We start from the raw sequence: 12352 nt of genomic DNA, 5'->3' as shown, positions 1-12352 counted from the left end.
TCCTGTGACAGCAAGCATCTGCCCTGCTGAAGTGCCCTTGAGCAAGACACTGAATCCCTACTAAGCACAGGGACGACCCCTGACCTCCCTATTCAGGGAAGGGGGAGTGCTATGCTGCCTCCAACTCCTTCACTTCTTCTTCCTTGAAGACACTTTGTCCGCATCCCCCGCGTTTCTTTTCAGGTACGGACGCATCAATACCTGCCACCGATTATTGGAGACCATCAAAGACTCCCTTCTGGTGAATGAAGGGGATGAGCAGGGCCTGACACCGCTCCATCTGGCCTCAAGGGGGGGCCACACCAAGGTGGTGGAGCTGCTGCTACGCAAGGGGGCTCTCTTTCACAGGTAGACAAACAAACACACACATGGACGTACAGAAAACGTGCACAATCACACACCAGCAAATGCACACATACAGTATTTTAAAATTAAATGCCATTACTTTTACTTCCTGTCAAACATGTTGGCTCATGCTGCACTAGTAGGCATAAATACCTAAAGCCTTTATAACCGGCACTGTGGCTCCTGCGTTACATCGCTGGTTTCTCTGGGGAAGCTAAGCAGATCTGTCTCTGATCAGACCTTGGATGGGAGATCATGGTGCTGGAAGTGATGCTGGAGGACCAGTAGGAGGTGCTCTTCCCTCCGGTCTCATGAATAATATCCCTCGTTCCTTGTATGTGCACAGCATACTTGGCAAATAAGTGCGTGTGTCGACAAAGCGCCTGTCAGTGTCTGCCTCATGTGTAAAGAGCGCTGCCTGGAGTGCTTTTTGCGAGGAGAAATGGATGATAACGCCTGCTGTTAGCTTAGCACCACCCAGCCGCACTAACCACCTACTGGTTAGCACTTCTAGCAATAATGTTACTAACAATACAGTGTTGTAGAACTAACCCTAAAGCTGAGTCTGATGCCCAGGGCAGAAACAGGAGCTCTGTCCTGCAAGTGAGCACCGTCCTTCGGGTGAGACGTTAAACTGAGGTCCTTACTCTCTTCATTTAGTTTAGTTTAGTTTATTAGCATCCCCATTAGCTGCAGCAAATGCTACATCTATTCTTACTGAGGTGACGTCTGACACATACATTTTTTACAGTACTTAACACGTACAATATATTTACATACAACATATCGACACAGCAAGATGAAACAATACACTGCACAACAGTCATTCGAATAAATGTCCTTTCAATAGTCATTCATCAAAATCATAAATTTTGTCCATTCCATGCTTTCATATCATCTGCAATCCACAAACATGAAAACAAAAATAACTCTCTGTGGTCATTAAAGATCCCATTGGCACGCTTCGCAAGAGTAGGGGTGTGTAACCCCGGTGCTCTGGCTAAATTCCCAAGCAGTCCTTCCTTCCAACATGGCCACCTAATCAACCCTCGATGTGTAATTGCTCTTTGAGTCCTCAACTCTCCACTGTGATAGCTGATGTGTGGTGAGTGTTCTGGGGCAAACTGGCTGCCGTGCATCACCCAGGTGGATGCTGGGGGATGAGTGGAGTTCCCCCCTTCCCACACACACACACATTTAATATATTTATTTATGTTCACATTTTACAAGAGAAATTCTGGTGGTAGATGCACATACAAGCTCAGAATCTCATTGCCATGTCTGATCTGTCTATGGATACAGGAAGCAGCGTCTCCACCACTGCCTATTATCACAGATATTGAGCAGAATTTTGCTAATGCTTTAGCTTTTGGCACACACACACACACACACACACACACACACCGATGTGGCCTATGTGAAGCTGAAGCACTTTGGGTGCCTTGAAAAGCGCAATATAAAATCCAATAAATGACATATACATCAATAAAACCATCAGATTTTTGAACAATCACGCCCCTACACACACCTCCCAAAAAAAAAACTGCGTTTTTCTCCCTGACCCATATTCAGTTGCTTTAGACCAGGGGTTCCCAAACTTTTCCGACCAAGTACCACTACGTACCAAACCAAATTTCCAAGGGACCACTTCCACACTGCGTATACCAACCCCCCCCGCCCCCCCCCAGGCTACTAGCTGGTTCAAAACAAGCGCGCGCACGCACACACACACACACACACACACACACACACACACACACACACACACACACACACACACACACACACACACACACACACACACACACCTGCCAACATTAGGCTGTGATAGAGGACTGCTTTGAAAAAAATCCCCTCCTCAAAATGTAGCCTATTGGAGTGTTATTTAGCTATCTTCCTGACAAGCTAGTATGACATGGTAGGTACAAATCGATTCCTTAGGTCTTCTAGTTTCATACCAGATACCAGAAGCTTCACTCTGGCTTTAAAACGGAGCCTGCTGCAGCCTCTGAAAGTAAATGTTCAAAATTGTGATATTTCCCAAATATCACGATATTTCCGAAAATCTGCCCAATCCGGCTACTCCACAATACCCCCCCCCCCCCCCGAATATTTTATTTTACATTTTTATAGAACAATAATAATATACAAACAAGACAAATAAACAAGCTCAGACACAGCAAAGAAAATAAAACAAAACATACATCATCAACGTTAAACATTTGCTACCAGCCGCATAAGGTGCTTTTATCTGTAATACTGTAGATATTGTGCATGGGGTCCCATGCAAGGGGTGCACAAGAAACCAGACAGGAGAGCCCCAGACACTATTCATTTTTAACCTCATCAAAGTAGGCCAAAAAAGGGTCCCAAATAGTCGAGAACCTTTTAAGCGAGTTGGCTCTCAGGGACCTGAGGTCTCTCCATCTGTATAACAGAGATTATGTATATCAGCCACACCTGAAAAGAGGGGGAAGAGGAGGACTTCCATTCCTTCAGAATGAGTTTTTTTGGCAACAGTTGTCCCGAGTGTCAGAGATTGTTGCACAGCTGTAGGGAAATTCAGAGAGGACTCAGAGCAGCCGAAGATGGCAAGCTCTGCCTCCGGTTGCAGGGTTACCAGTCAAATATTTTGGTCCAGAACCCCGTCAGTGAAGGGCGGAACCAGAAGGCATGAGATGGTATGCCCTCTGACACCTGACACCTGTCGCACAGTAGTGACACAGAAGGGTAGATCCTGTGCAATTTATGCTTGGCGTAGTGAAGACGGTGAGCGACTTTAAATTGGATCAGCTGGTGTCTGCTATTCACTGAGCAAAGTTGTACTATAGACAGACTCCTTTCCCATATAATGTCAGATAAATCAATACCAAGTTCCCCCTGCCACTCTTCTCTAATCCTCTCAATAGAGGCTGTGTTGCAGTGTCAAACAGACATACAAATCTAGAGATAAGGTGCTTGGAGTGAGGAGGGCTCAGCAACACATAAAAAAAAGCATGTTCATTTGGGAGTGCTTCAAAGGTGTGAATCTTGGATCGAACATAATTTCTGATTTGCAGGAATCTGAGCCAGTTCGTGCCGGGCAATTCAAATTTCCTCTTCAGTAAATCAAAGGATGCAAAATGACCATCTATGTATAGGTATTTTATGGGAACTACCCCCTTCTCACTCCAGGCATGGTAGTTTTTGTCTGACCATGGAGGTCAGACAAAGTGAGTGATTGAAACAAATTGGAGTCTGAACAGACACATCTGGTAGACTTAAAACATTCCTAATTAAAATTCTGTTTTGTCATTTTTCATGACAAAACTTGAATCCAAATTTTCTAAGGTCCCAGGTGTCTCTAACTTAGCAAATACCATGGCTGGCAAGGAAGAGTTGACAATAGAGCTGGCCTCCATTCTCAGCCACAGGGGGGCACCCGGGAGTTAAGTTACCCGGAGTCCCTTGCCGCCAGTACTTCAGAGCCCTTGTCTTGTCTGTATTTAAAAAAAAAGCAATTCTCTGGCGGACCACCAGGCGGAGCCCCGCGGATCACTACAGTTTGGGAACCAAACAATGCTTTTAGACTTTTGTACGATTTCCATACATGTGACAGAAACCTATTGAGTGTTCATGTCTTGTCCACAGTGATTACAAGGGCTGGACCTGTCTGCACCATGCTGCATCGGAGGGCTACACACAAACGATGAACATTGTCCTGTGTGCCGATCTCAGGTTACTGGATAAAACAGATGAGGACGGGGTGCGGGAATTACTTTACTTTCAAAAAGCACATTATTGATTGATGCACTGTACTTGGCTCATTTGGAGACCAGACTTATTTTTTAAATTCTTAAGACCTAAGATTTACATATGAGTTATTTGCAGACAACAGTAATCAAATCAGTGCTACCGCTGAATAACATAGACGTGGGATGTTGTCCTAACAGAACACAGCGCTCCACATCGCAGCGAGGGAGGGACATGTGGCCGCAGTCCGGCTCATGCTGAGTAAGGGGGCGGAGATTCTCCTAAACGATAACGACGCGTCCTTCCTCCATGAAGCGCTGCAGAATGGGAGGAAAGACGTGACCAATGCAGTAATTGACAGTGACAGGTATGTTGGTAATCCACTGCGAAGAAGACCCGGGTTCATTTCTCGGTAGCGATAGGCTACTTCCCCATCTTGGTCAGATACAATTGGCTGTGTCTGCAGGTGGGAAGCCGGTGGGGTATGAGTCCTAGTCGCTGCACTAGTGCCCCCTCTGCTCGCTCGGGGCACCTATTTGGGGGGAGGGGAACAGGGGGGAATAGCATGATCCTCCTCCTATACGTCCTGCTGGTGAAACTCCTCCCTGTCAGGGGAAAAGAAGCAGCTGATGACTGCACATGCATCCGGCTGTCCCAAGATCGGCAGAGGAGGGGGAGGGGGGGGGGGGTGCAACAATTGGGTCAGCAGGGGGAATTGGCCAATGAGAAAACGGGAGAAAAAGCAACAACAAAAACTTCTGATGGTAATGCCAATGTGCATAGAGAGCAATGCCATCAGACAGAGTCAATTCCTTGCACTAAATGCCCCCAAAACCTGAATGGTGCTGAATGGTGTTTTTATATGACAGCTTGTGTATGCATTCATCCAGCATGTCATCTGTCATTTGTGTGTGTGTGTGTGTGTGTGTGTGTGTGTCTTTTTCCCCCAGATGTTGTGAGGCTATGCACGTGTTCAAAAAGCACTATCCTGGCTCTGTCCAGCGATGTCCCATACTACACATGATTGAGGTTTTGCCTGACACCTGCAAGGTTTGGCCCTAACATCATAATCGTTACTGTAGTCTGCTTCTCCTAATAAATACTACAAATAAATAAATAAATAAATAAATAAATAAATAAATAAATAAATAAATAAATAAATAAAACATCACATTCAATACTTCACTTTAGCATTGCTTTTTCGGAAGGTACAGAGAATCAAGCCCTGAGGCACATAGTGTTAACTGTGTTTTTATCTGTGTTCTTCTTTCTTTTCTCAATAGCACCTATTGGACTGCTGTATGAGGGAATCAGACGATGATCCCAACAGTCCAGAGTACAATGTATTTCATCTACAAGCTGCCCAATCAGAATAACACAGCTGATTTTCAATGTCAGATGTGATCTATATCAATTCTATAGCAACTACCCGGTAAAATGTCTTTCTGTATGTGGTTTCAGATTCAATATGATTTCATATGGCTCCAGGCTCCCGTTGTATTGACTTCTAAGAGTTATGCAAAAACTGACAGCATGCTGAAGTTTCAGCCACTGGCTGCACTGAATGTAAGTATCCTTTCTACTGAAACCTTATGTTGCTGCAGCACAATGCACAAAACACCACTGTCCCATGGTGGATGATCCAGCTAGACAAACACTCTTCTGTTATTATACAATAGCATCTTCCACCAAATGTTGAATGAATGGAAACAGTTCTCTATGCCATGTTGCTGAATGCGCGCCTCTGCCTGCTAGCTTATGCTAGCCCACATTGTTCAATCTTCAGGCTCTAGTTGACTTGCTGTCGTTTCCTGCTTGTAGATCGTTAAGTAGCGGGCTATTTTTCTGTTTCTGTTCCCGCAGGCGATGGTACAATACAACCGCATCGAGCTCCTCAACCACCCCATCTGCCAGAAGTACCTGGAAATGAAGTGGTTTGTATCGGATGTGATTTAACCCGTGAGAGTTTGGTGTTTTCTCATTTAGGCATGTTGTGACTACAGACCAGGGCGATTTCATCTGCTGCAGAATTCCGATCCTTTGTTATTTACTGTGAATGCCATTCTCCTGACTCTGTAACTGGTAGGCTTACTGTATTGTCTCCTCCACTCTTGTAATCCACAGGGTGGCGTATGGGAGCAAGGCTCATCTGCTCAACATGTTTATGTACCTGTTGGGGGTGCTGCCCCTAACTCACCTTATAGTGACTCTGAGGCCCAAAATGAACAGCAGCACTGTCCCTGGAGGCAGCAACAATATCACCATGGTGCCCATATCGTTTACACAGGTAAGCGGCAATGGTGCTAACGAGTAATGAAGTTATAGTGAGGCCCTAGTGAACTTTTGTGTACAATCAAAATGGTTTAATTGCCAATACAACACAGCTTCAATTAATAGAAACAAGAGACTGTACTCTCTATAAGGAATACTGAATCTTGCCTTAGATGTTGTAAGAAGAATAGACATTTAAACTGGAATAAAATAAACTACAGTAACACCTTTCACCCAGGTGATTCAAGGCCACACCTTATATTCTGATGGCTACATAGAATATTACATAATGCCACTCCTCATGAACACTACAACTGCTGCTTTCAATGCTTTCATATACATCTTTCACTCGCTCTCCCCATCTAGTGGAAATATGCTGTAACGCATGTGGTCTTGTGAGCCAGATGTAGTTCCTATAATAGACCTTATTCGATTGACGTAACTCACGTACGGGCACGCCCACCGCCGCCATGTTGTTGACATAGCGCTGCGGTGCTCAAGTGACAGCCTATGTAAGAGCAGCGTTTATAGGAAGCTAGCCGCCGCTAGCATTACCTGTATCGTTCCTGTTGTGTTCGGATGGTGACCTGCATTATACATGGCTGTAGTAATGACAGCAAATGTCCCCGTGGTTTGTTTCTATCTCTACCGTCCACAGACGTGAAGAGAATGAGGATATGTCAGCACAGGAGATGTGTGGATAGTTAGGAGAGACAGGTAAAACTTTCTGACAGCTCCTCACAGCAAAGTCTGTTCACGTTCACCTTGTTTTTTCTTTAGTTTATTATTACAGGCATTAACGGCAGCATACAAACAACAACTCTGGGTTTTTTATTGTTGTCATCACCATCGCTATTTTGTAATGGAACACAAACGACAATAAGGCTGTTACTAGTTGTCAGCTGCAGCGCTGTGTGCGCGCAGGACGGTATGTCAACAATATGGTGCCGTCCAGGGTTAGTGAATAAGCTCTATAGACAAGACTATTTTCTCTCCTATTACTTTTAAAGGGTCACTTTGCCAATTTTCAACCAGCTTTGTATCATTACAAAATCAGTACTACTGTATTTCATCATCATCATCAGTATATAAATGGGAGCTAGGTCTATGTCTGTCTGTCTGTCTGTCTGTCTGTCTGTTTCTCTGTCTGTCCCACTGATGACATCATCAGTGATGTCATATATCCCACTGATGACAGCATCAGTGATGTCATAAATTCACTCTCTCTCTCACACACACACACACACACACACACACGCACACACAAATTCACGAGAGAGACTGAGGGAGAGGGAGAGGAGAGGGAGAAAGGGACAGGAGGAGAGGGAGGGAGAGAAAGGAGAGGGAGAGAGACTGAGGGAGAGAGAGAGGGATACATTGTGTGCGTGCCAATAGGGCAGGCAAGGCCACACAGCAGCCGAGCTGCGGGCAAGACCGCGTAGCGGCCGAGCTGCGAATGCGAGCTGCAGGACAGGCGAGCCCGCATAGCGGGCGAGCCTAGGAATCGATGCCTAGTTTAGGTGAAGTGGCTCTTTAAAAACTTCAAACGTCATTATATTATGTATTGGCCAGGTAATAACATTGCCCTTGTCCTATTCTATTGCATAATTGACTCCCTTTCATAATGAACTGTGAGCCATATTCACATTCACTGGCGGCAACATTAGCAAGACCATCATCTAATTCAGTGTCTCTTAGAGGACAATGTGTGCCGTGCTTTTACATATTTCATCAACATTATGCCACAATACATTTGCATAAAACACACACACCAGAAAGCTGTTCAAGGCGCAGCAGATTCCCTTTAATGAAGGCTCACCAAGAGTCAAAGGTTTAAAATGCTCCCTCTATGGCTTGTCTTCTGTCATTTACACTGCTTGCAGGTACAAGAAATCTGAATACTGTTCTTCATTCCACAGCAAAGTCCATTGTTGTCCTTGTGCATGGTGATGGTGCTGGTCATGAACATCTATGGCATAGGGAAGGAGGTGGTGCAGATATCGCAACAGGTACAGCGCTGTCATGGAAGTGTCATCATTTCACATACAGTACATGCTACTGAATATTCCCTGGGACTTTCCCTTGGTCATTTAGATACTAGCAGTGAGAATAGATGTCCTCAATGCTACATCAAACCAAACCAAACCAACACACCCCATCATTTCATGAATATCAGTTTTGATAAGCAGATTTATTAAGCTATTCAAAAAAACAGTGTTTACAGTGTGTTGAGGTCAGGTTTACTGCATGAAAGTAGCCTTATTTGATAGTGTCAAATGGCTATGAAGTTGTTAGTATGTCTGATTGTTTTATATTTTGACTGAAAGTTCTTTCTTTGTCATTTGGAAGCGCTGGAATTACTTCAAGGATAGTTCCAACCCGAATGACTGGTCCGTAGCCATCCTCTCCCTGTTGTTTGTCATTCCACTCTTCTTCAATGCAGAGGGTTCTTTACATTGGCAAGCAGGGGCAATAGCAGTTTTACATTCCTGGTTTGGCTTGCTCCTTTTTCTCCAGAGGTACGTCCTGTCACAAATGCTCAACTCAACACATCCTGTCACAAATACTCAACTCAACACATCCTGTCACAAATACTCAACTCAACACATCCTGTCACAAATACTCAACACGTCCTGTCACAAATACTCAACTCAACACATCCTGTCACAAATACTCAACACGCCCTGTCACAAATACTCAACTCAACACGTCCTGTCACAAATAAACTCAACACATCCTGTCACAAATACTCAACTCAACACATCCTGTCACAAATACTCAACACGTCCTGTCACAAATACTCAACTCAACACATCCTGTCACAAATACTCAACACGCCCTGTCACAAATACTCAACTCAACACGTCCTGTCACAAATAAACTCAACACATCCTGTCACAAATACTCAACTCAACACATCCTGTCACAAATACTCAACTCAACACATCCTGTCACAAATACTCAACTCAACACATCCTGTCACAAATACTCAACTCAACACGTCCTGTCACAAATACTCAACTCAACACATCCTGTCACAAATACTCAACTCAACACATCCTGTCACAAATACTCAACTCAACACATCCTGTCACAAATACTCAACTCAACACGTCCTGTCACAAATACTCAACTCAACACATCCTGTCACAAATACTCAACTCAACACATCCTGTCACAAATACTCAACTCAACACGTCCTGTCACAAATTCTCAACTCAACACGTCATGTCACAAATACTCAACGCAACACGTCATGTCACAAACACGTCCTGTCACAAATACTCAACACGTCCTGTCACAAATACTCAACACGTCCTGTCACAAATACTCAACTCAACAGGTCCTGTCACAAATACTCAACTCAACACATCCTGTCACAAATACTCAACTCAACACGTCCTGTCACAAATTCTCAACTCAACACGTCATGTCACAAATACTCAACGCAACACGTCATGTCACAAACACGTCCTGTCACAAATACTCAACACGTCCTGTCACAAATACTCAACACGTCCTGTCACAAATACTCAACTCAACACATCCTGTCACAAATACTCAACTCAACACGTCCTGTCACAAATACTCAACTCAACACGTCCTGTCACAAATACTCAACTCAACACATCCTGTCACAAATACTCAACTCAACACGTCCTGTCACAAATACTCAACGCAACACGTCATGTCACAAACATGTCCTGTCACAAATACTCAACACGTCCTGTCACAAATACTCAACACGTCCTGTCACAAATACTCAACTCAACACATCCTGTCACAAATACTCAACTCAACACGTCCTGTCACAAATACTCAACTCAACACATCCTGTCACAAATACTCAACTCAACACATCCTGTCACAAATACTCAACTCAACACGTCCTGTCACAAATACTCAACTCAACACACCCTGTCACAAATACTCAACTCAACACATCCTGTCACAAATACTCAACTCAACACATCCTGTCACAAATACTGAACACGTCCTGTCACAAATACTCAACTCAACACATCCTGTCACAAATACTGAACATGTCCTGTCACAAATACTCAACTCAACACGTCCTGTCACAAATACTCAACACGCCCTGTCACAAATACTCAACACGCCCTGTCACAAATACTCAACACATCCTGTCACAAATACTCAACACACCCTGTCACAAATACTCAACTCAACACATCCTGTCACAAATACTGAACACGTCCTGTCACAAATACTCAACTCAACACATCCTGTCACAAATACTGAACATGTCCTGTCACAAATACTCAACTCAACACGTCCTGTCACAAATACTCAACTCAACACATCCTGTCACAAATACTCAACTTAACACGTCCTGTCACAACTACTCAACACACCCTGTCACAAATACTGAACATGTCCTGTCACAAATACTCAACTCAACACGTCCTGTCACAAATACTCAACTCAACACGTCCTGTCACAAATACTCAACACGCCCTGTCACAAATACTCAACTCAACACATCCTGTCACAAATACTCAACTTAACACGTCCTGTCACAACTACTCAACACACCCTGTCACAAATACTGAACATGTCCTGTCACAAATACTCAACTCAACACGTCCTGTCACAAATGCTCAACACGTCCTGTCACAAATACTCAACTCAACACGTCCTGTCACAAATACTCAACTCAACACGTCCTGTCACAAATACTCAACTCAACACATCCTGTCACAAATACTCAACACACCCTGTCACAAATACTCAACTCAACACATCCTGTCACAAATACTCAACACGTCCTGTCACAAATACTTAACTCAACACATCCTGTCACAAATACTCAACTCAACACGTCCTGTCACAAATACTCAACTCAACACATCCTGTCACAAATACTCAACTCAACACGTCCTGTCACAAATACTCAACTCAACACATCCTGTCACAAATACTCAACTCAACACGTCCTGTCACAAATACTCAACACACCCTGTCACAAATACTCAACTCAACACATCCTGTCACAAATACTCAACACGTCCTGTCACAAATACTTAACTCAACACGTCCTGTCACAAATACTCAACACGTCCTGTCACAAATACTTAACTCAACACATCCTGTCCCAAATGCTCAACTGAACACGTCCTGTCACAAATACTCAACTCAACACGTCCTGTCACAAATACTCAACACGCCCTGTCACAAATACTCAACTGAACACGTTCTGTCACAAATACTCAACTCAACACGTCCTGTCACAAATACTCAACACGCCATGTCACAAATACTCAACTCAACACATCCTGTCACAAATACTCAACACGTCCTGTCACAAATACTTAACTCAACACGTCCTGTCACAAATACTCAACTCAACACATCCTGTCACAAATACTCAACACGTCCTGTCACAAATACTTAACTCAACACATCCTGTCCCAAATGCTCAACTGAACACGTCCTGTCACAAATACTCAACTCAACACATCCTGTCACAAATACTCAACACGCCCTGTCACAAATACTCAACTCAACACATCCTGTCACAAATACTCAACACATCCTGTCACAAATACTCAACTTAAAGTCCCTGGAAACCAGAAATATTTTATTATTATTTAGCATTTTAGTTCATCACATCACAGGAATCTATGTTAATAAGCCACCAGCCAAATTTGAACGATGATGAACGTCGCAAAGTATATAAATTTAGGTTTGACAGTCGTGGCAAAAGTCATGAGAAACAATTATTTTTTAGAGTGTATTTTCTCCCGCGGACTGTGTGGGCGTGTCCCATCTGCAGCAGGGAAATGTCTGTCTCTCGGAGAGCGCGAGAGAGAGGGGGGGAGGGAAACGGAGAAAGAGAGTGTGTGTGTGTGTGTGTTCGTTGCTCGGAGAGGGAGAGTGCGACTGCACAGCGCAGTGTGTGTGTGTATGTGTGAGTAACCTCGCGTCACCAGGCTGTGTGTCTCTCTCTGTGCTCTCTCTCACACTAGTCCCGAGAGAGAGA

General features: G+C 44.0%; 1 protein-coding gene across 1 annotated transcript in view; it reads left to right on the top strand.

Annotated features, from left to right (window-relative positions):
• Positions 1–12352, top strand: part of trpa1b (transient receptor potential cation channel, subfamily A, member 1b) — a gene marked incomplete at both ends in the record, with an annotated part of 58723 nt that overhangs the window by 31045 nt on the left and 15326 nt on the right. Inside the window, 10 exons of the mRNA XM_083662971.1 lie at positions 184–348; positions 3976–4090; positions 4278–4444; positions 5028–5127; positions 5361–5420; positions 5539–5643; positions 5941–6011; positions 6202–6364; positions 8268–8357; positions 8698–8867. Of these exons, the coding sequence (XP_083519097.1) occupies positions 184–348; positions 3976–4090; positions 4278–4444; positions 5028–5127; positions 5361–5420; positions 5539–5643; positions 5941–6011; positions 6202–6364; positions 8268–8357; positions 8698–8867 (1206 nt within the window). The remainder of the gene's footprint in view (positions 1–183; positions 349–3975; positions 4091–4277; positions 4445–5027; positions 5128–5360; positions 5421–5538; positions 5644–5940; positions 6012–6201; positions 6365–8267; positions 8358–8697; positions 8868–12352) is intronic.

Source organism: Poromitra crassiceps (genome assembly GCF_964638095.1).
Source record: "Poromitra crassiceps genome assembly, chromosome: 2".
In the NCBI taxonomy this organism is placed as follows: domain Eukaryota; kingdom Metazoa; phylum Chordata; class Actinopteri; order Beryciformes; family Melamphaidae; genus Poromitra; species Poromitra crassiceps.
Note: the sequence above shows the minus strand (reverse complement) of the source record. Positions and strands in the feature narration are given on the sequence as shown.